Source organism: Mastigoproctus giganteus, chromosome 8 (assembly GCF_048544385.1).
Source record: "Mastigoproctus giganteus isolate SK-2022 chromosome 8, ASM4854438v1, whole genome shotgun sequence".
NCBI lineage: Eukaryota > Metazoa > Arthropoda > Arachnida > Uropygi > Thelyphonidae > Mastigoproctus > Mastigoproctus giganteus.
Genome location: NC_143582.1, coordinates 19,487,971 through 19,513,507, shown reverse-complemented (window position 1 = coordinate 19,513,507; position 25,537 = coordinate 19,487,971). Strand labels below are relative to the sequence as shown.

The following is a 25,537-nucleotide window of genomic DNA, read 5'->3' as shown; positions in this document are numbered from 1 at the left end:
TAACTTAGCTACCTAATTTAGTTAGGTAGATAATTTAGTGAATGTACAAAATTCCTTCAGGAAATGAGAGAGAGGCAAAAATCTGTTTTTATTTTTCAATGTAACACCCTTGAACTTCAATATGCTGGTTCCAATTTGTTGGCAATGAGGAAATACCAGACAAATAAAATTTTCTCTGCCTGTCCATCAAAGAACGTAGAAACAGCAGACTTCAGTTATCATCAGCAAAGTGATATCCACGTATGTTTTTCTTGAGGTGTCAAAACAGGAAATGGGGGCCAGATCCAGCCTATAAAGCGGATGGGTTAATTCTGTAAAGTCACAGTCTCTCAAAGAAGCAGCAACAGCATGTAACCTGTGCACCGGTGCATTGCCGTGAATAAGCAGCACACCTCTGGAACATTTTCCACAGCATTTTTCCTTTATGACATCCTTTAGGTTGTACAATAGGAATGCATATGACTCCCCCAGTGGCTGTCTGCTTGCGTACCAAGTAGTGAATGTACAAAATCCCTTCAGCATCCTAAAAAATGGTGGCTTCAGCATCCCAAAACATGGTCCCTCAGACATGTCACATTCCCTAGAGATTTTGGACAACTTTAAACATCTGTCATTCAGCACAAGGGTTTCCACAGCTTGGTAAATTTCTAGAGTGGTTGCTATCATAGGCCTTCCTGGATGTGGATCATCTTCGATGGACTCTCTACCCTACTTGGATTGTTTTGATCATTGTTTTTCACTTGGTACTCTGAAGATGCACTGTTTCCATACACAGCCACCATCCTTTCATGAATGGCCTTTGGTCCATTTCCTTCTTTTGTGAGAAACTTGATGATGGAATGATGCTCCAATTTCAGCAAATTCATAATTTGATACAGATGTCTTCCTTCTTTCTGTTACAGCAGCACAACTTAAAAACATAGTGGGATCAAAATTAATATGATTCAATTTGAGATATGTAGGAACATGATAAATCATGAATCACTGAAACAGAACTATGGGAAGTACCTTAGGTAGATAATTTATCGAACGCCCTTCTCATTCAAGATTAGATAAACTGTGTAGTTTTATAAGGAGACAGTATGTGAAGTTTGTGAATTCCTGGTTTAATGTCTTTTAGTCCAAAATTACTCAAAAATAATATGGTACCACAAAAAAGAAAGGCTGATGTGAAATAGTTTTGAGCCATTAACTAGATGCATTAATACTCTGAACAGAGTCAAAAAATTTATGATCACCTGCAAATAGTTAAATATGAAAAAGTGGTTAAGTTACATCAGATTTCATGCCTGCTCTTGAACTTACAGTGCTTTTAATAGGAAGAGAAACACTTATGTATAAAATTTTATACTTTTTTTGTCTCTATTATTCATTTCCAGATTTTGACAAAACCATATCTGTTGACTAAATACATTTCCCTTTTCTTTCAGTACTGGAGGATAGTACCTCTAAATGAATTACTTGCTCGACTGGAAGTAGATTCACAACCTGTAGTTCGTCGCATTGTGAGTCTTATCCACAATACTTATATATCACCAAGTGCACCAAATCATGTTAAGGTAGAGAAGTGTATATCATTAATAGAATCAAATCGTGCAGCATCAAGGGTATTTTTTCAGCACGTGTCAAAGCTTATTTCTTTTAATGATGCAGGTAATTTATCTTCTTCTAGTGCCTACTTTTTGTGTACATATTTCAGAGTCAATATACAAACCTGGAGAATAAGAAACCACATTTAGCTTGTAGTAAATCACATGCAGATGATATGTCATGCATTACAGAACTTAATATAGAAAAAACGCTTATGAGGCATAATTATTACTGTGAGCAATGAAGGTATTGTGAATTAGCAAAATTTAACTCATCTTTTGATTTTTAGGCATGTTTGTAAATGCATCAAGTGCCTACTAGGCTCCAGCATGACCATCACATAGAACAACTCAATCCCAATGAATAGATTTTCATTAAATTTATATTTGGCTATTTTAGATAAATTAGTTAAACCATTCCAAATTTAATTAAAGTCAGACAATAGAAATGTGATAATTTTATTTCATAATTATCTCAGGTAAGTAAAAGTTATTCATATATAATTAACTTTAATGATGGAACTTGCTTGGGGTAGTGCACTGATTGGAGGAATGAAGGGACAATATGGTTGAACAGTTCATTCAGTACATTTTGTGTTATTAATCTAAATATATAATGACTTATTACTATTTGCATGTTCTATTAATCATTGAAAAATCCATGCAATATGTGTTGTATATAAATTTTTATTAAATTCCAAAAGGAAATAAGTAAGAAAAAGTTGAGTGAATTTTTAGTTGAGTGAGGTTGAGAATTATCTAAATTTAAGGAAAGATTAGACAAATATTTGAGAGAAATGGGTAAATGAAATATGAAGTAAAGAAAGATATACTGTTTTTTTTTTTTTTTTTTTTTTTTGCTGTTTCTACATCATAAGCTTGCTTTCTTGCATCATTTTGTCAATATTAAAATAACAATGCAGGGTACATATAATTATGTTAAAACAGTTCCTAATTGTAATTAATTCATTATTTCGTGAAAAGTTAGTTATTTAAATCTGTCTTTGGCTATATTCAATTAATTTTCATAATGCATCTAGAATACTACATAAAAATAATAAATAAAAGAAATAAACAAAATATTACTACAGATAAATAAATCCTCGCTAGTTCAGATTAATTGGGGGGGGGGGGGGTCATCTGGATTAAGCAATAATCTGGATTAGTGAAGCAAAAGATAGTCCTAAAAAACAAAAAAAAACTTAGAACACAAATAAATGGAAAATTTAATGATACAGTTAGTGCTGATGAAAATAAATAAAAAATCACTGAAGAGCCTTTATTTAAAAACTATAAAAAGACAATACATTTATTCATCGATAGATGGATAAATGTATTGTCCTTTTTATACATTTATCAGGTGGTGTTGACGTCGCACACCAACTTCACTTGATCGTTGCTGTGAATACCACTTAAATACAGCTTCTTCCATCAATACTTCTTTTAGCTTTTTTAATATCTGTTTATTTGATACACTACTTTTATCACTCCCCACATTGAATTTTAAAGCAAATGTCTTTTTTAGATTCTTTTTGTTTTTTAATATCTGACACAGCCTGTTGGCCAATACCAAATTCTTCAGCAATTTTTTTTCCAGGAACACCATTTTCAAGTTGTTATATCACTTTGAGCTTATTAATGGTAGTTAAAGTAATGTGTTTTCTAAAATATGTTAACTTATGCACATATGTATATACGTATGTGCATAAGTTAACTGGTATATACATATGTGGTATATGCACATATGTATATACCAGTTAAGTGATATAAGCAATAACATCTATCCGACTCAGAGTCAACAATGATACTGAACAACACGCAAGACAATGTAATGTATGTTCCGTCTCTTTCTCTGCACAGTCGGTAAGCACTGAGTGAGAGTTACTCATCTGCCTTCCTAAATCCCATGTGTCTTTCAACGTACTCAACTGTGAACAGAATTTTTCATATTTTTATCCGGATTAACTGTAACCGGATTAGCAAGGCTTTACTGTATTTAAAAATAAAAAATTTAACATAGCTAAAAAGTGATGCAGTTTGTATCACTTTTCTCATATTTCATATTTTTAAGCTTTATTTGATATTTACTGATCATTTTATTTCTTTGTAACAGAAGTTCTTACCGCAAATTTAAACAGATACGCCAACTGTTTAAAACTGATTTAATAATAAAATAAAGTAATACAAAAGACTGTGAAATAATATTTACAAAAATTGATTATTTACAAAAAACTAGTTTAAAACAAAAATAAAATAAAATAAGTAAATAAGTTAAAATGTATTAAAATATAAATTTAAAAGCGATAAAAACACTATTGAAGCTTTCGGAGGTGTCTGCCTCCTTCCTCAGCAATAATGAAACTTAAGCGACACATCCTTAAATACCAGGTTCAGAACCTGGTTAAACAAGAAGTTCTTGTTTAACAAATGTTATTTATAGTTTGGATTCAATTTCTTGGGATTTTTTTTTTTACCTTTGCTGTAAAAATTTTTAAAAGAAAGTTATTTCCTTTCTGAAGTTTTTGTAAAGTTAACAGAAGATATACCATATGATTTATCTAAAAATGTATTGTTTCATATAATTAAAGTGGCAAATAGTAATGTTGATTATTTTAAAAAGGATTATCTTTCAGTTTTTAAGAAAACCAATAATTTTTTTATATTAAAGTTTAGTCTAGTCAAATAATTTTTCAACAGTCCTCATTATATATATATCAGTCATCATGTTATTATATATAACAGTCCATGATACTAAATGAAAGTTTGTTTGGTAGAAGTGGGTAGTTTCAATAAATTTAAAAGGAGTGGACAAATTATTAGTAGGATGTGGGTAGCTTTTTTTTTTTTTTTTTGGCTCAGGTATATGTTTGCTTCCTTACATCATTTGCCACTACTATATTTATTATTTATATCTTTCAAATGTGAAACTTGAAGAAGAAAAGAATCAGATTTAAAATCCACGTTTGAATTTGATTTTCTAATTACAATAATATACTGAATATGATGGTATTGGTATTAGGTTAATGGAGAGAAGACTATGTTAAAGGTAATATAAGAGAAGATCCTTTTATCTCATTGTTTAAATCAGAAACTACACTGAAATAGCCTGAAATAACTTCAACCTACTATACAGAGGTAGACTGGGTCAAAAATTCTTACTGGGGAAAACTTTTAGTGGGCTCATGTTAGTGTTTATATTGTGAGGAAGTGTGTGTGGGGGGGTGAAGGGATTACAAATAATTAGAGTAGGTGGTAGATGACTTTCATCAACCGGTGAAATACCACTACTTTGCTTATTGGAGGCTTGAAGTGGTGAAACCCATGTTTAGTCTCTAGAGCAAAGTTTCCGGCATCCCCCTCCCCCCATACTTCTCCTTCAACCCATGCATGGTACTAAGTACTATAGGTTTTGATACCTTTCGTGTTTGGGGTTTTCATAAAAAAAAAAAAAAAAAAAATTATTGATGATTAATTAAGAGCGAGAAATCAACAAGCTTTGAATAAGGGAATAAATTTCCTACAGCCACAGTGGATAATGATACTTTAATATAATACTGTATTTAAATTTGCTTTTGCAACAGAATCAAAATTTATTAAAATACAACACTACTTTCAAAGATATAAAGATAGTTTTCGGGTCTAAGTATATAGAATGTCAAATCCATGGGTGGTCCAAATATCACGAATTAAGAACTAAAGGGATTAATTAACATTCCACAATTCAGTGGTGTCCATAAAACCCATACAACTGTCTCTCCCACATACTGTACCGAGAAGTCACACTTGTCATAACCACACCACAGCATCCATAGTCATACTACCTTGTATGGATATGTATAGTAGCCGCTAGTCTCAATGGCAATCTGGTAGCACTGTTTTTATCAAACAAACTCTAACAGCATTGATGCGACTTCTATACAGGCAAACAAAACATTTCCAAATGACTTAACTCATATATTACTGTGGATAAGGAAAAATCCATATTTTTCTTATTATGATTTTTGTGCATTTAGTTTGTATATTAGTCAACAAATAGACTGTATCGGAGGTCAGAGCATAATATTGAAAATCACATTGGCCTCTGGCCCACCGGGATTTCCCCAGTAAGTCGTTTGGCCAGTCTGCCTCTGCTACTATATAAATAGTTATAGAGTTCTCCACTACTCATATATCATTGATTATAATTTTATTTTGATTACAATTCATACAATTCACAGTAACATTTGGTTAATTGTCTTGTATTTCTTTCTCACTACCATTGTGAACCTGTGAGTTCCCAATATTCAGTTTTCTGTTTTTGTTATGAACTTATCAATTAATTCATGTTTTTTTTCTTAATTTCTATAAAAAACCTATATTATTAGTTATATAAGATAAACTTCATTAGCATTTTAAGTATTTTAGAATTGAAGTAACTGAATAGATATTTGAAGATAATTTTGCATTATATGTTCAGTTATCCTTTGTATTACAAAATCTAGATCAGTTGATCTTCCATTATCATTTTCATATCACTCACAGAGTGCTCTGAAAATAAAACGCAAGTATTTATGCTATTATATCAAAACATGAATTTAAAACATATTGAAAGTAGTTGTAGAGCTGGGATGCTTGCCCAGAAAGTAAACAGCCACTATATTTTTCCTCAGTCAAAATTATTCAAAAATGTTCTATACACATATTTTTGATTTTTCCACATATTTTTGCTCCACTTTTATGGCCTTCTGCTAACAAGAAGCAAGAGCATGCATTCCTTGTCCTGCACATGTAGCCACATCTTCAATTCACAAATTACAGCATCATCACCCTCAAACCTCATACTGTGAATGCATCCTTTGATGCTCTGAACAGATGAAAGTGAGCAAGAGGGAGCAAGAGCTGGACTGAAGGGTAGATAGGGTAGCACAGTCCAGTCAAGTTTTGAGATTGCTTACCGAGTGCTCAAACTTGTACGAGGATGGGCACTGTTACATTGAAGCAAGATTTCGTTGTCTCATTTTGGAAGTTGATAGGTTAAATAAATTTAAGGAGGAACTGGACAAACATTTAGAGGAAATGGTTGTGTGAATATATTATTTTTTTTTTTTTTGGCTGATGCAGCATAAGCTCATACACTTGCTTTCTTGCATCACATGCCACTACTACTACTATTTCAGAAATATTTTTGTGACAACAAACTTACTGGAAACTTATTTTTTTCAGCATTTTAACATCAATTTCTGAGTGGACAGTCAGCACTATTAGCATCACATTCACCAAAATCATCCTTTTGTTTTTACAAAAAAATATGAGGGAGCCATCTTAAACTTATTTGTTCTTAGACAGATAGGGTGATACTACTCCACAGTTTCTCTTTTGTCTCCAGCTGAAAATGGTAAATCCAGGGAGTAAGATCTGGATTGAAGGGTAGATAGGGTAGTACAGTCCAATCAAGTTTTGAGATTGTTTCCTGGGTCCTCAAACTTGTATGAGGATGTGTGCTGTCATGTTGAAGAAAGATTTCAGAAAGATTTTGTGACAACAAACTTCCCAGAAACACTTATTCTCTTCAGAATTTCAGGATAAGTTTCTGAGTTGATGGTCTGCCCTCTTGACATCACATCTGCTAAAATTACCCCTCCATTCTTCCAGAACACAGTACAGTCAGTCCTCGTATAGCACGATAGTTGTGTTCCTAGAAACCCTCGTGCAATATAAACAACAGGCCCTATGGGAAAAATAGGGTTAGGTGCCGACCACCCAAGATTGAACACACATTTGTAACCAAAACATTACCAAACACAATAAATAATTGTAATAAAATACTCAAGTATTTTATTACGACTATTACGTAATAAAATATTGCTAATGCTTTTGCTTCTATTGTAAGCAAACTTGTTCTTTGTTCAATTTTTCTATCCAAACAGATGACAGCCGTTCCATCTCTTCCAATTCTTTGTGTTTTAATCTAATGGATTTTAATTACACTTTGAGTTGTTCCTGCTATGAAAGTTGTTTTTATTTTCTCTGCATTCTTTGTAATTCTCGGCGTTGCCTCATTTAGGTCTGTAGCACGTGCAATATCACATGGTCTTTCATTTCACTCAAAGCGTTTCACAATTTCATATTTTTTCTCTATCGATAGAGGCGGACTAGCCATAAGCCTTACCGGGGAAACCCCGGTGGGCCAGAGGCCAGTGTGATTTTGGCCATAAACCATAGTATGAGGCCACTATAAATTTTCCCGGGTAAGAATTTTTGACCCAGTCTGCCTCGGTTTATCGATATTGCTTTTCTTTTTCTCTCTGAATCTGCAGTGTCTTCACCAGGACGCTTCCTTTTTACACCTTTTAAGTATTTTACTCATTTTTAGAGAATAAAGCACAATTACAAAACGAGGAGGCATGCTTGATACACATAAACAAAGCTGCGTGCATGTAGCAACTGAATAAACAACACTATAAAGGCAGAGATACACTATTAACACCTCACATTTTACTAAAGCACATTTCTAGGTGTTACTACCATAAAACAATAAAAACAATTTCCAGTTGCGTTTCTGCTAGTGGAATCTGTTATAAACTGGTAGTAAACTCGATCTAATTGCATTTGCGAGTATACCAATAGCTGGAATTGTGTTGGTTTTTACGTTATTATGGTGAAATGTGTTTCTACCTCACTGATATAAAAAACAAATACATTTTCAGAATCTTCTCTTCATTCCTATCGTGTTGCATTCGTTTGGGGTGATTCTGCATTCAACTACCATTTCTTGTAAACACAAAGGCGAATCGTGCATAAGCGAATTTGGTTCGTGCTATATAAGATATTGTTCCCCTATTTATAAATTGTGTATGATCGAATTCATGTAGTGTAAACGTGTTATACGAGGACTGACTGTACAGTCAGTTCTGCTATAATGCAGAACATGTGTTCTAAAAACTCAACGTTATGGTATTTCGCGCATTAAAAACAACAGGGCTTATGGGAAAAATAGGGATAGGGGCAGAGCACTCAAAAAAAATGTTCAGTCTGGTAAGTAAAACACTAAAAAAAAGATAGAAACCCAATAAAATTGCTAACACAGGTTTAAACATTTTAAATTCCTAATAAATAAATAAAAAATATTACAGTAAATATAGAACTTTACCTTGACAAGATATGAAGTTTGCTTGTTTGAAGTGGGTGTGGTGAAGGGCTGTAGCTAGTGAGTTATAGCGAAGAGGTAGATGGAGGGTTATCATTCTTAGGACGAAATGTTGTTATACCTGATGTGGAAGGGTGTGATTCACTGTCCTGATTTTCTTTCTTCTTCTGCACTGGTTTAAAATAGCTATCTAGCTTTTGTTGCTTTTCCTGCCTCCTTCTTTCATACAGGAACTGCCTGTATGGTTCCAAATGGGTCCGAATGCCACCAAGCACTATCCTATTACATTCAGCATTACAATCATTATCTTCAATCCACTGCAGGTGTTTTTCAATTCCCCTTAAAGCAGCTGATAACTCTGCTGTTTTAAGTTCTTGTGGGGCAACCTGCTGGACTTTGTCATCATCCTTATCTTGACTTTCCACTTGACTGGCTGCAGTTGTTGCAAGTCTTCAGTAGATAGATCCTCCTTATGAGACTAGAAGCTGTTCCACATCTTCATTTTCTTCTTCCTCGAAACCAACTTCTTTTGCAATAGCAACACAACCTGCTTTGATTTGTTTTAGTTGCTCTGAAGTTTCAAAGCCTCCAAAATCATGAATTAAATAAGGGATAAGTTTCTGCCACACACGATTCAAGCAGTCTTTTATAACATCATTCCAAGCTTTTACAGTCATATCAATGACAACTTGGATGTTAAATCTCTTCTAAAATTCCATAACAGTTTGTGCCTTGTCACCTTCAGTAGCAGCAATTAACATCTTGAACGTTCACCTTAAATAGTAAGCCTTAAATTCTGCTATCACACCCTGGTCAAGGGGCTGTAGTAGAGAGGTTGTGTTCAGAGAGGTAGAAAGGTTAATTTTATATTCAGAGAGAGTTCAGCAACCGTCTGAGGATGACTTGGTGCATTATCAAGAATTATTAGAATTTTAAAATCTAAGTTCTTCTTCTTGCAATAATTCTTGAAAGCGTCATGGTACACTTCACCTAAAATATCAGTGAATATTTGCCCAGTCAATCCAACCTTTCTTGCTAGACCTATAGTGAACACCAAGGCTGGATTTCATAATTCCTTTTAAAGCTCATGGATTGGCAGAGTGATAAACCACTACTGGTTTTAACTTCAAGTCTCTGCTGGCGTTGGCGGAGAACATCACAGTTAAGCGATCTTTTGCAGCCTTAAATCCTGAGGCATGTGCTTCTGCCTTAGAGATGTACGTCCTTGAAGGCATACGTTTCCAGTAGAGGCCTGTTTCATCCAGGTTGAAAATCTGATCCAATGTGTAGCCGCCACCTTCAATTATTTTCTGTACCACAGGTGGAAATGCCTTTGCGGCTTCCTCATCTGCACTTGCAACTTTGCCAGACAGCTTAACATTGTGAAAAGAGTAGCGGTGTTTGAAACCACTAAACCAGCCACTACTAGCATTAAAAGGAGCCACTTCTGAAGGATTTCGTGATTTCTTTTTAAGGTCTTCATATATAGTTAGTGCTTTCTCTTTCACTGTGAGAACGCTTGCTCCCTTTTTTTTTTTTTTTTTTTTGTTTGGTCTTCAATCCATATGCTTAAGCAGCCTTTCCATTTCTTCTATTTCTTTAGGTCTTGTTCTAATTGACTTTGCAGCACTTGAAGTTGTTCCAGCTATACATGTAGCTTTTATTTTCACATGTGGGTTTACTTAAGCCTGTCGCTCTAGTGATATCACATGTTCTCTGATTTCTTTCAAAATGTTTTATTATTCAAGTTTTTCTTCTATACTTAATGCTTTCCTTTTGCACTCACTGCTTGGCTTCTTGGAACCAGGATGCTTACCCATGTCTGGGATGCTGTACAAATATACTTTTTATAAAGAAAAGTTAACAAATGCGGGAGAACAGTCCAAGACACACACACAAACATGTAGGATAACGCACGCGGATGAACTGAGGTAAGAGATACATGAGGTTTGTGTATGTGTAAGGTGAGAATGTAGTGTGTTTCTGCCTTAAAGGCAGAAACACACTACATTCTCACCTTACACATACACAAACCTCATGCAGAAACACACTACATTCTTACCTTACACATATTCTCACCTTACACATTTAAACTTATGGCTCTCACACATTTAAACTTCAAATGTGTGAGAGCTATATTTCCCATTTAGTTGTATTGGTTGGAGACTATGTACGCTTGCGTACATAGCTTAAGTATTACTATAATATATACATGCTAATTGATATTTCTGTTCAGTCTTTTTTTTTTTTTTTGGATTGTAAAATTTAAAACAGTAAAAAGGATAAGCAATCAAAAACGACAAACATGGCATGCACAAAAGAGAAGATTCTGAAAATTTATGTTTTTCATATGATTGAAGAGGAAGAGGAATCACATCTCACCTACAGTTACAGTAAATGGGAAAAATATATAGCTCTCACACATTTGACGTTTGACATTTTTTAAGCTTCGTAAACTTGTATGTATTGCTGCACGGGTCGCTACGTTCAGTTTGGTGTTGGGTTTAACGTTCACTTGGTATTACTCACAGACGAAATCACGCATGAGTCAATGCAGAAATTGTGTTATAGTTGCATTGTTCCCTAATACAAATTTATATCAATCACGTTGGAGCAAATTCGCATTGTGAAAATTTGCGTTATAGCAGAACTGACTGTACTCGTGATCTTTTTGGCTGAGGGAGCCACCTTAACTACTTGTTCATGGAGAGATGGGATAATATTCCTCTATGGATTGTCTTTTTTGTCTCCAACTGAAAATGATAAATGCACCTCTTCATCTTCTGTAATAATTTGAGAATAGAAGGCCTCTATCTCAGCTTCATAATGCTTCAATAAATCTGAACAAATGTTTGAACAGAGTTTTATGTTCCTCCATGAGGTTTTCAGATCCACCTTGCACATACATTTGAATATCCCAGGCCTTAGATAATTGTGCTCATGCTACCTTTTTTGATTGATAATTTGAGTGTTATTGCCTGTTTGTGATGATTTGATCCTTAAGAATAATATCATTGACATGTCTCTACATTGCAAAAGTGACAGATGGCATAGGATAGCTAGAGTGTGACAAACCATAGGACTTGGCTTGCCCTGTCCTTCTTTCTAATGCTGTCAGTCACTTGAGACTAATGATGCTTATTAACTGTACAGCTTTCTATAGACATTAGTTGCTTATGAAAATTCCCCACTGATTCCTTTCTTGCCATGAAACTCACTCACAACTCTTTGTTTCAAATATGCCTAACTGATGCCATTTTGATGACTCACTACAACAGCAATACCTGTTGAATTACTTTGCAAAGGGGCATGCTAAAATTCAGCACATTTTACCATGTAGTATCAGATGTTTGAAATATTTTAAATACATTTTAATTGAGAAAAAACATTGTGCATAACTTTTGAACAACCCTCATATACAAATTTTATAATTAATTAAAATGATAACCTGTTTGCAGTAAATATGTACTTGTTTATATTGGTTTTATTTTAGTGGACCTGATGATCCTTATTTGCAAAACATTCTATCTGCACTGGAAGAATAAAATTAGTCTGAACATATCAAAGAGTAATATTAGTTTTGATAATAAAGAAAATGACAATAACACTTCACTGTTTTCTAATCTGAGTCAAAATATAGAGCACCCATCATTACTTGAAGATTTAGAAGTGACTGCTGGTCTTGTTGATATAGTTTGTATATTGTGGACACAGTATACTAGGCAGTTAAGTAAGGTGAGCTTATATCCTTTAAAAAATTTTATGCTTCCATTTTTTTGTATTTTAAAAATTTCTTTTAAAAAAAAATGTTTTATTGACTGAAATAATTTCAATATTTCATCTAGCCATAATGAAAAAAAAAGGTAATTCATTTGCAGATTAAACTGATTGTAACAAAATTCTATATTCAAATTAAAAGTAACCTCAAGCCTGAATTACCCTTATAGACCATAATTCATTCATGAAGCATTAGGCTGATGTTACGCATTCACTGAATATTAAATTCCTAAATTTCTATGTTTGTAAACAACATAAGCAAAACTAATAACTTTCACTCATTTGTATTTAACCAGAATAAAAAAATCTAAGGTTATTCATTCACCTGCATTATTTTTGTTATCCTATAAAAAAAAAAAAAATAAATAATAATAATAATAACAGTTTGAAGGTTTATTTGGGCATTTGTATAAGCTGCATTTGGGCAGCTTATACAAATATTTGTATTTTGGGAAGTGCCTGTAAATTTAGCCAGCACTTACTCTTAAATATGCTTTCTAAAAAAAGCAAATGACCCAGTGTATTGTGATGGTTCAAAATGGGAACTATGGCCATTTATCTGTTGTAAAAGAAGGAAAAGGAATTCAATAGTGTTAGTTCGATGAAGTGATTGTGTGAAATGTTTTATATTGTTTCATAAAATGTGTACAGTATATTTTGGAAGAAAAAATAATTAATTTAATTAATTTTTACCATACTGTACAATATCTTTATGTGCTCTATGTTACTTTTTCTCTTAATGTAAGTGCATTAAAGCATGATTTCAGTCGCTCCCCCACTCGCACATTTTAATGTATGACTATAACATGACCACCTGAAATCTGGCAAGGATTGGGTCTCAGTATTGTCAGATATGAGAGGTACAACTGTAAACTTAAACCTAAATAATATATAGCAAAGTTATTAATCTAGTCTATTGCCTGAAGCAGGGATCCATGACTTAGTCCATAATGACTTTTATTGCTGAATCAAGTGGTTTAGAATTTGAATCTGCCTGTGGCTGATGGAAAATTTTGGAAAATAGTTTTTCATTCATTGCTTAATTTTTTTTGTTTCTGATGGATTCTTCCTTATTTTCTTACTACAGCCATGATCCTGTTACATGCATGCTGATTAAAATTGAGTTCAGCTGTATTTTTAGAGTTGAAAGCATTTTAGAATAATTACTTTTCAGGCACATTTGCATACGCACACACACACACACACACACACACATCACGAGTTTAGTGTCAAACAACGTTAACTACAAAATTGCATTTTTTTTTTTTTTTTTTGAGATAACTTTAGTTTTACTTTATACAAATAACAATGCATATCATGTCATAGAATTGTATCTCTTTAGTACTTTACAAGTTAGCTTAGGCTGTAAGTACATTTCTGGTAAACCAAGAAAATGTCGAATGATTTTTTTCTTGGTTAATTACAAAAATATTAACTGCAAAATGATTTTGTAGTTAACGTTGTTTGACACTAAAATCTATATATACACTGGTGTTCAAAGAAAGTGCACCAGCCATTAAAATTGTAATTGCCATCCAAATAACGTAAGTATATGGCAATATTTCTTACAGATTGCATCAGATAAGATTGACACACATAAGTGATGACGTAATATTGCATCAGCTGTTACTTTCAGCTATATAAGCACACTCTGCAAGAGTTTCAGTCATTTCTTGCTTGTGTCAGGATTCTGAGTTACGTGCAATTGATGCCACGAAGAAAGAGTGCTATTGTTGCTTTACACGAGGAAGGATGTTCTTCCGTATAGAGTGTCTTGTAATCAGTCGACAGTGAGTAGATTTCTTTCCAAACTCAAGAATACTGGTTTTGCTGATCGGAAAAAATAAACCGGATGCAAACGAGTCTTTACGCCAAAATAAGACCGTGGATGCAAACGAGTCTTTACGCCAAAATAAGACCGTGTTTTGAAGCGCTTATGCCTTAAAAATCGTAAAGCTTCTTTGTCTGAGCTGAAAAGAGAAGGGGAAGAACATACAGGAGTGGTAGCAAAAGTGCAGTAACATTCAGAAGACGCCTCTTCAAAAATGGACTTGTAGCCCGTCATTCTAAGAAGAAGACCCTCCTCACACAAAAAATGAAAAAGGCCCGATTAATTTTGTGTAAGGAGCATGTCAAATGGACCCCTGAGCAGTGGAAGTCAGTTATTTTCTCGGATGAGAAGAAATTCAACCTGCATGGCTCTGATGGGAAACAAACGATTTGCCGTAGACGTGGTGAAGAATACCATCCAGATTGTATGTTGTCTACAGTGAAATTCCCTACTACCCGAATGGTATGGGGGTGCATTTCGTATAGCGGAGTAGGTCACCTGCAGTTTATAAAAGGTTCCGTAAATGCCAATGGATACCTGGCTATATTGGAAGGCAAAATTGCTGCCACCCATTAGAGACCATTTCAACCTTCCAAGTAACTGCATCTTTCAGGACAACTCTGCTCCTTGTCATCTGGCGAAAAGTGTAAGTAGGCACTTCTGTAGTTACTTTAGCTTCATTTCTGCATTAGAGGTTCAACAGTAATGTGTTTACATTTGTTGCAGGTGAAAAAGTGGTTGGAAGAACGATCCATTACAACTGTTAGCTGGCCAGAGAACAGCCCGGACTTGAATCCTATAGAGAACTGTTGGCATCGTGTGGAATATGCAGTTGCCAGAAAGAAACCAAAGACCCTTCGTGAACTTGAGGAAGCCATAATTCGTGTTTGGAACCACGAACTATCAGTTGATTATCTATTAACAAGATCAGAAATTGATCTTGTTAATGCCTTGAGGATGTGCTGCTGTCATCAGGGCCAGAGGTGGTTCAACTAAATATTAGTTTCCACCTGGTGAACTTTTCATTTTGTTTTCCATTTAAAATTATAAACTGAAGCAAATTGAGGGCTCTGGTAACATTTCAGCCATAATTGTCATGTTTACCAAAACTGTTGTATAAAGGTTGCCATCTAGATTGTATGTTATTCCCAAAGTTATTCCCTGCACATTTTGGAATATTTTGAGAGCACCTGTCAAATATTACTTAGCTTTGCCTTAACTATTAATAAATATCTTTTGTTTATATTTCTATTTGTGATGCTAGTCATTAATGTAACATACCATTGGGAAAAAGGGTTAGAAATGTGAAATTCCTAGGTGATGCACTTTCTTTGAATACCAGTGTATATAAAACTTATTTTAAGAATTTAATGATGGTATAAAATATTATTAATTAATGATTTATGGACCTGGGACAATGCTAAATTTAAGCAGAAGGAACCCAACGACCATAATGGATACATAGGTGGAGAGAATGAAGGTAGGTAGATAGTGTCAAACATATATGAAATGTAATTGCGGAGAACAAAGAAGAGAAGGATGATAATAATAAGTAATTAGAAATACTTAAATATTTATATTAAGTATTTCTAATTATTAAGTATATTATTAACCGCTTCCCAGAATACTTTTTTCCTGAAAATGTGCCACAACAGATCGACTTTTTTTATTTTACAGATTAAAAGTATGCATCATGCGAATACTCATTGTATAGTTTTTTGTGTTTTTTGTAAAATTTTTAGTAGAAAATACATGGGAGTAATTAACCCATTTGGGCTATCCCGATGCATTAGCATTAGTAGAGACATATGATGCAAGAAAGCAAGCATATGCAGCATCAGCAGAAAAAAAAAAAAAAAAAAAACACACTCCCATTTCACCCCTCCGTTTGTTCCAAGTACCTGTCCAGCTCAGCCTTAAATTTATTTATGCTATCAACTTCCACAACAAAGGATGCAAGTCTGTTCCACCAAAGAACCACCTGCTAGCTAAAGGCAAACTTATGCACATCTATCCTACATCTGTCTTTCCTCAATTTGAATTTATGCCCTCTCAAATGATTATTCTGATCAAGAGAAAGAATCCCATCAGCATTGAGCATGCTCAAACCATTCAAGGCTTTATACACCTCAATCAGATCACCTCGCAGGTGCCTAGTCTCCGGACACTGTAATTTGAAAAATTTAAGCCTTTCTTCGTAAGAGCAACCCTTTGTTCCATTCACTAATCTTGTTGCCCTTCTCTGTACTCGTTCCAGCAGCTCTACATCCTTTTTAAAATGAGGCCTCCAGACCTGTATACAGTACTCAAGGTGTGGCCTGAGCATTGCTTTATATAAGGGGATAATCACTTCCTAATCTCTGCTAGAAAAATTCCAGTATATCATTGACAAGACACTATAAGCTACTCTTGCAGACCATCTGCACTGCTCAGATAACTTCATATCTGCCTGCACAATTACCCCCAGGTCCTTTTCATTCTCTACCACTGTCAGTGTAGTACCAGAGTTGATACGTCACTCTGGGGTTGCTGCTTCCCATATGTGGTACTTTACATTTGTCAATGTTAAACTTCATTTGCCACCTCTCAGCCCATCTGCCCAACTCTTCTAGATCCTGTTGCAGCAGCAGCGTACTGTCATTAGTGTCCTTAACAACCCTGCCAACCTTCTTATCGTCTGAAAACTTGGATATTAAGCTTGATATACCATCATCAATACCATTTATAAATACAGAAAACAACAATGGACCCAACACTGAACCCTGAGGACTCAACTAATAACATTAGTCCACGAAGAGCAGTGTCCATTGATTACCACTCTCTGTCTTCTCCCACTCAACCATCCCTTTTATCCATTAAAGCAACTTACCCTTAATGCCACACTGCTCCAATTTGTGCAGCAGTCTTCCATGTGCAACAGTATCTATAAGCTACTCTTGCAGACCATCTGCACTGCTCAGATAACTTCATATCTGCCTGCACAATTACCCCCAGGTCCTTTTCATTCTCTACCACTGTCAGTGTAGTACCAGAGTTGATACGTCACTCTGGGGTTGCTGCTTCCCATATGTGGTACTTTACATTTGTCAATGTTAAACTTCATTTGCCACCTCTCAGCCCATCTGCCCAACTCTTCTAGATCCTGTTGCAGCAGCAGCGTACTGTCATTAGTGTCCTTAACAACCCTGCCAACCTTCTTATCGTCTGAAAACTTGGATATTAAGCTTGATATACCATCATCAATACCATTTATAAATACAGAAAACAACAATGGACCCAACACTGAACCCTGAGGACTCAACTAATAACATTAGTCCACGAAGAGCAGTGTCCATTGATTACCACTCTCTGTCTTCTCCCACTCAACCATCCCTTTTATCCATTAAAGCAACTTACCCTTAATGCCACACTGCTCCAATTTGTGCAGCAGTCTTCCATGTGCAACAGTATCAAAAGCCTTTCTAAGATCCAAATATATGATATCAAAGTTATTCCCTGCATCCAGTTCCTTTGTGACCTTTGTTCCTTTGTGGAATCCGGCGTGTTTGCCGTGCGCTGCGACCCGTGGAAATTCGGAAAGCGGGATCCTGGTGGTTGAGGGGCCCAGCCTCAATACACCACTTTGGCCCCTGCTTCGACAAGACGGGTGGTCCTGGAAGGCCCGGCTAGGATCAATCGGCTAGTAGGCTCGCCTGCGAGGGTCAACCGTGTCAATGCCACGCCCCTACCCTCATATTCCGAGGGACAGGATTCAGGCTGGCGGCTGTGCGGGTATAGTGTCTGGGTAGCCCTGGCATCACACTCCCGAGCGCATTTATTGCATGCCGGGTAGTGGGCGTCCCTTTGGGCTCTGTGGTGGGTGGGGAGCCCGGGCACTGAACAATTTAAAAACCTATATGAATCCTGATAAACTTATTTCTTCAGGGGCCCCAACCCGGTCCCTATCTGAAAACAACGACATAGATACAGATAGCATTATTGCTAAAAAGAGGCAGCGAACCGAACTACCATCAGGGCCTGTCCCAAGGTTCCTAATTATACATTCCACCAGTGAAAAACCGATTGGTAAAATGTCGCCCTTTTTTATTCAAAAAGGGTTAGACGGGTTAGCAGGTTCACCCAAATCAGTTAAGAGGCTTCGTTCTGGAGACCTTTTAATTGAAACTAAAAATGACAGGCAATCGGAACATCTACTCCGAACAACATCAATCGGAGGAATCCCTATAACAGGAATCCCTACAACAGAATCCCCACACAGTACACTCAACTCATCGAGAGGTGTCATTTCGGAGTGGGACCTTCTTGACGTAACCGAGGAGGAAATCTGCTCCGAATTAAAACCTCAGGGAGTTATTGCCGTCAAGAGAATTACTGCGCGAAGGGATGGAAAAATTGTGAAAACCAGGAGCGTTATCCTGACGTTTAACTCTCCTAAACCTCCTGACGAGATTAAAGCTGGATACATCAACTGTTCAGTGCGTCCATACGTTCCGAACCCTTTACGGTGTTTTAAATGCCAGAAGTATGGACATTCTCAAATGGCCTGCCGTGGAGTCCTTGCATGCGCTCGATGTGGTGCAAAGGACCACGAAACAACAGCATGTTCAGCCGCAAAACCCACCTGTATTAACTGTGAAGGCGAACACCCGGCCTACTCACTAGCATGCCAGAGGCGGAAAGAAGAAAAAGAAATTCAACGGCTGAAGGCAGAGCTAAATATATCATACCAGGAGGCAAGGAAATCGGTCAAACCCCTGAATATCAACAAACCTACCTACGCCCAGAAGGTAGCAGGGAGATGTTCCGTCGGAACTCAGACGGACATGACCATTCCTCCAAAGGAGTCTTTCACTCCCATCGCGTGATATCTTTTAAGCCCTCAAAAACCTGCACAGAAGGACCAATCAGCTGCCACTCCTATATCGGTACTTCCTAATGCTCCACAAGTAACAAAGGTAACTATGAAAGAAAAGAATAAGAAAGGGGAAGTCCTCCCTAGTACCCAAGATAAGATGGATGTCGAGCAGAAGGAGGTACCCGAAGATTCAGTCTTGGAACTCTTTGTGGAGGAAGAAATGGACACGGGACAGCGTCCATTCTTCCCCAAAAAAGATAAATCCAAGACTGATAAAAGTTAGCCCTCAGCACCTCGGAAGCTGCCTGATGGACCCACCAAGCCAAAATAATGGCTAAATTCCTACAGTGGAATTGTCGTGGATTCCGGCGAAATATTGATGACATCAAGGCCCTCCTGCAAAAGCATGAGCCAGTTTGCTTTTGCTTGCAGGAGACATATCTAAAGGCAAATGACGATCCCACGATGCACAACACCACAATTTTTCGTAAGAACAGAATTGCGGATGGCTCTGTACACGGGGGAGTGGCTATCCTTGTGGGTAACCAGACCCCAGTGCAGCCCTTGCTAAATTACAACCAGCATAGAGGCTGTTGCAATTCGCCTTTCAGTGGGATTTTTAATAACTGTGTGCTCCATTTATTTGCCACCTGGGACTGACATCACCCAGGCGGACCTTGATGATCTTCTAACGCAGCTGCCTCCCCCTTTCTTACTTCTCGGGTATTTTAACGGACATAACACCCTGTGGGGTAGTGCTAACATCAACGGAAGGGGACGAGTCATAGAGCGTACGCTCAATGACAATGACCTTTCCCTTCTAAATACTGGAACAAACACCTTCTTCCACATGCCTACCCGTACTTTTTCTGCCATTGATCTCTCTATCTGTTCCCCTTCTCTACTCCCTTCACTCACCTGGGAAGTGGAGGAGAATCCATACGGAAGTGATCACTTCCCTGTGATAACCTCGTTACACAGGAGACCATGTCTTCCCTTCAGGTTACCACGGTGAAAGATTGATCAGGCTGACTGGACTGCCTTCCAACATCAGGCAAATTTTGATCTTAGCACAGTCAGTCAAGAGCCTATCAATGATGCAGTCAAGTACATCACAGAAAATATTATCCAAGCAGCTGCGAATGCTGTTCCAAAAACATCTGCCCGGTTTCCACCATTTCCTAAACCTTGGTGGAATTCACAATGCACAGCAGCAAAAAAGGCTCAAAACAAAGCGTGGGGGATATTCCGCCGATATCCTACCACGACCAACCTTATAACCTTTAAACGTGCACGAGCCAAAGCACGATATATCCGTCGTCAGAGTCAAAAGGAATCGTGGATCCGTTTTACATCATCTATTACCCAGTCTACCAACTCTAAGGTAGTCTGGGATAAAATCCGGAAAATGAAGGGAAAATATACATCCCACCCTTCTTCAATCCTAAATTATAATGAATGCGCTATTGCAGATCCAACTGCAATAGCTAATTCTCTTGGGGAAACATTCTCTAACATCTCTGCAACATCTTCGTATTCCCCAGAGTTCCTGGTCCTGAAATATAAAATCGAAAAACAGGCACTTAGCTTTAAATCTAAGAGCATTTATCCCTACAACGGGGATTTCACTATTCAGGAACTGGAAAGAGCCCTCGCTCTTTCCAAAGCAAGTGCCGTTGGACCAGATGGCATCCATTATGAAATGATTAAACATCTTGCACCAAAATCTATGGATTGTTTGCTCCTTCTGTATAACAGAATCTTTACTGAAGGGCAGTTTCCGGACTCCTGGCGAAAGGCAATCGTTCTTGCCTTCCCTAAGCCAGGAAAGGATCCAAAAGTCACCACCAATTATCGTCCTATTGCTCTGACTAGCTGTCTGTGCAAAATTCTGGAGGAGAATGGTTAATTCTCGTTTAATATGGTATCTAGAATCAAATGACCTTCTCTCCAACATCCAGTGCAGCTTCCGAAGGAACCGATCCACTTTGGACCATCTTTTTAGATTGGAAGCATCCATCCGGAATGCTTTCCTAAAACGCGAACACTTGGTGTCGGTGTTCTTTGACATGGAAAAAGCGTATGACACAACTTGGAGATTTGGCATTTTAAAAGATTTACATAGGCTAGGCCTTAGAGGGCATCTTCCCTTTTTTATTCAAACCTTTTTAGCCAATCGATCATTCCAAGTTCGTGTAGGATCCTCACTCTCTTGCTCCTTTATCCAAGAGGAGGGAGTACCACAAGGATCAGTATTAAGTGTCACGCTTTTTGCCATCAAAATAAATTCCATCACAGAACAACTTCCTCCGACTGTAAACAGTGCCCTCTATGTTGATGACTTTAGCATTTTTTGCCAGTCATGCAACATGAGGGTTATTGAAAGACAACTGCAGAAAGCCATTGATAGTCTGAATTCCTGGGCACTAGCTAATGGCTTCAGGTTCTCACCGGAGAAGACCGTTTGTGTACACTTTTGTCGCAAGCGTAACCTTCATCCTGAACCTGAATTAAGGCTCGGACAAAATGCTATTCCAGTAGCAGCAAACACAAAATTCTTGGGACTCATATTCGATAAAAAACTAACCTTTTTGGATCATATTCGTCAACTCCGCACAAAGTGCACACGTGGGCTTAATATCCTCTGCTCGCTCTCCTCTACATCTTGGGGAGCAGACCGATGTACCCTTCTTCGGCTTTACCGTGCACTTGTGCGATCCAAACTAGATTATGGGTCCCAGGTATATTCCTCAGCCAGAGACAGTGTCCTGCGGTGGCTGGACCCCGTCCATCATCAGGCCCTACGTATTGCTACTGGAGCATATCGCACATCCCCTGTCCAGAGCTTATACGTCGAAGCAAACGAACCACCGTTATCGCTTCGACGTAAGCAGTTGTCTTTAAAGTATGCTTTAAAACTGAAATCCCTGCCAGACCATCCTACGTGGCCATTCGTTTTTGAGCCACGATGGGAAAATTTATACAATACCCGTAAGACTGCCAATCGTCCTTTTGGTATTCGTCTCCAAGAGCTACTCAAAGAACTTAATATCAAGGTAGACAAGGTTGCCCAAACACCAAAGCAACCCTTTCCACCCTGGCATGCTCATGTCCCGGCATGTGACTTGTCCCTTAGAAATTGGGCGAAGTCGGACACTCCATCGTCGGTCTACCTGCAGCTTTATTCAGCACACCGAGCTGAACATTCTGACTTCGCGCCAGTTTACACAGATGGCTCGAAGTCGGAATCATATGTGGGATCTGCTGCTGTCTTTACAGACAGCTCTACATCGGAGCAGATTCCCTCTGAATGCAGTATATTTACTGCAGAGTAAGATAGAGTTAGCCTTGGATCACATTAGTGGATGCTAATACCAATGGTTCATTTTATATTCCGATTCTCTCAGCGTGTTACAGGCTTTGATATCTGTGAGGTATAATCCTCATCCAGTTCTGTCTAGCATTCAGCAGAAGATTGACGTTCTCCATGAACGCGAATATGACATCCGCTTCTGCTGGATTCCCAGCCACATTGGGATTAGGGGAAATGATTTGGCTGACGCCGCAGCCAAATCAGCAATTCCCAATAATAACCGCTGCCTGTCAGTCCCCTATACAGACTACAGGCAAATAATACACCAAAACATACACTCCCAATGGCAGGACTTGTGGAATGGACAGACTGGAATAAACTATATCCTATAAAGCCTGTAATTGAACCATGGCAGTCTAGTCTGCGCAGGAATCGTAAGGAGGAAGTTGTTCTTGCCCGGACCCGCATAGGACATAGTCATTTGACTCATTCATTTTTTCTGAGGGCTGATGACCCTCCTATGTGTGTGTCCTGTGGCACAATTTTAACGATTAGACACCTTTTAATTGACTGTCCAGATTTTAGCAATATCCGTTTTACCGCTTTTAACCATCTGACTGAGCCGTATACACTCAGTCAGATTTTATCCGACAATAACGTGTCTGCTGTTTTTAGCTATTTTAAATCAATAAAAGTTTTTAATTGTATTTAATTTATGTTATTGTTACGTCTTTATTGATTTATTTTTTATATCTTTGTTATTATATATCTGGACATGGTGGCCTTACTAATTAGGCCACCGAGATTTAAAAAAAAAAAAAAAAATTATTTAAATATTACCTAGTCTTGGCGCATTATAGCCGTAGTTGCTAATGTGCCAAAAAAACCCAACCAAACAAACAAACAAACATTGCACATCTCGGGTCCATGGGTACCTCCCCTGAGTTCAAAGAAGTTCTCATAATTATGGCTAAGGGTTTGCTTACTTCCTTTGCTGCCTCCTTTAATATAAGTGGATAGATCCCGCCACCCCGGGTGCCTTTTTTATGTTTTTCTTCAACAATTTCTCCTCCACTTTCCTCTCAGTTATCACAAAATCATCCAGCTCACTGCCAGAGTTTAACTCAACTCTGGCATTCCCCTCCCTGAATATCTCCTTATGGGTCAATGTAGATGCAAAATACTCATTTAGTTTGTTAGCCACCTGAGCTGGATCAACAACAGTTGAACCATCAATATCCAGTGGACCAATCTGATTCATCCCTTTCCTTCTAAAGTTTACATAGGTAAAGAACTCTTTGTTGTTTTTCTTTGTATCCTTTGCCAAGAATTTCTCATAATCTGCCTTTGCCTGCCTAATCTCCTTTGTGACTTGGTTACAGACCAGGTTATATCTATCATAGGCTTCCATGTCACCCATTAATTTATATGTATCCCATGCATTTTTCTTCTCTGCCATATGTCTCATTAGTTCATCTGACATCCATTTAGGCCTAAACCTTGAAAATATTTCTTAGTTGGTATGTTAATACTAATACTAAAGCCTAGTAGCTTCTAAGATAATTTCTTTGAATGCTTCCCATTTTGAATTTGCTGTTGGTAACATCATCAGTTGGTTCCACCGTATAGAATTTAAATACTGTCTCAGACCACCATAGTCACCTTTACGAAAGCAAAAACCCTTCCCATTACCCCTGATGACTGTTACCTCTTTGAGTAAATCCCACTTCAGCACACTGTGATCACTGCCACCTAGTCATTCCTTTAACTGCAGATTTTTAATGCATGAAGAATCAGGCGCACTATAGCCCCAGCAGCTTGTGCGCCATATTAAACCTCTATAACACAAACACACACGCATGAAGAATCACTACTGATAATCAGATCAAAGGCCATTGTTTTCTCCCTCTAGTTGCCTCCCGAACATGCTGATGTAGAAAACAATCATCCAATAAATCCACAAAAGCCTTGTTAGTGTGTGAGTGACCAACCCACAAATTCCAGTCAATATCTGGGAAATTAAAATCCCCCATTATAAGACTCTCTGATTTACTGGCCCACTCTATTTCCCTGTACAGTTCCTTATTATACTCATCAGAGTAATTAGGCCTATAACACACTCCTACTCGGCGACTCCGTAGCCAGGTGAGCAGGAGCAGCAGTGCGTACCACACGCTTCTTGATTAGATGGGGTTCAAGCCCGTGACCACCAAATACGGAGAATGCGGATAGGTCAGGTAATGACCACTGCATATCCCTGGAGCAATATGGCCTTAGTTGCTAATGCTCCTAAAAACCAAATAACAAACATAACAAACAAACACTCCTACTCTCAATTTTGATCTCCCAATGCTTATGTCACACCAAACTGACTCAACACTGCACTGTCCAGTGATGTCGACTGGCTTCACTTCCTTGGATTTTATGTTTCTTAACTAATAGCATAACCCCTCCTCCCTTCCAATCTTGTCTATCCTTCCTGTACACATTGTACTCCCCCAATTCCAGTTCTGCATTCCTTATATCTGTGTGACACCATGTCTGATATCCCAACAATATCTGCCTTTGATGTTCTGAGAAATACCTCAAATTCATCAAATTTATATACCAAACTCCTAGCATTGGTGTACATGCAAGTATACATCCACCTGTTCCTATTCTTAGCTACCCTAACACAACCCATGTGTTTACTTGTACCGCAATGACTCCCAGCAGTCTCTGAAATACCCTGCATCTTGTTTTCCAGGCTGCTGCTCATTCCAATAGAAGCAGTGCAAGAATCACTTTCACCTCTGCCAGTGGTTACTGTTAATCTATTAGTCCTTGTATCCCTTCAAGCTAGCAGTTTTCCGACCCACCTAACACTGCTTCGAAAGCATCAGCAAATATTCTTGCACCCTTTCTATTTAAGTGTATCCCATCCCTGTAGAAACAGTCTCTCCTGTTAACAAGTACAGCAGTAATCATTTATCTCGTGTATGCCAAAAAGTTTGCAAACTATACAGATTTTTTTAAATAAATTAGTGCTTGAGCTAAAAGAAAGGAA

At 37.4% G+C, this 25,537-nt stretch overlaps 1 protein-coding gene across 1 annotated transcript in view; it reads left to right on the top strand.

Moving 5' to 3' along the window:
- LOC150081312 (condensin-2 complex subunit G2-like) overlaps positions 1-25,537 on the top strand; it is a 162,876-nt gene that overhangs the window by 101,167 nt on the left and 36,172 nt on the right. Inside the window, exons 9-10 of the mRNA XM_090380160.1 lie at positions 1,431-1,653; positions 12,209-12,450. Coding sequence (XP_090236286.1) covers positions 1,431-1,653; positions 12,209-12,450 — 465 coding nt within the window. The remainder of the gene's footprint in view (positions 1-1,430; positions 1,654-12,208; positions 12,451-25,537) is intronic.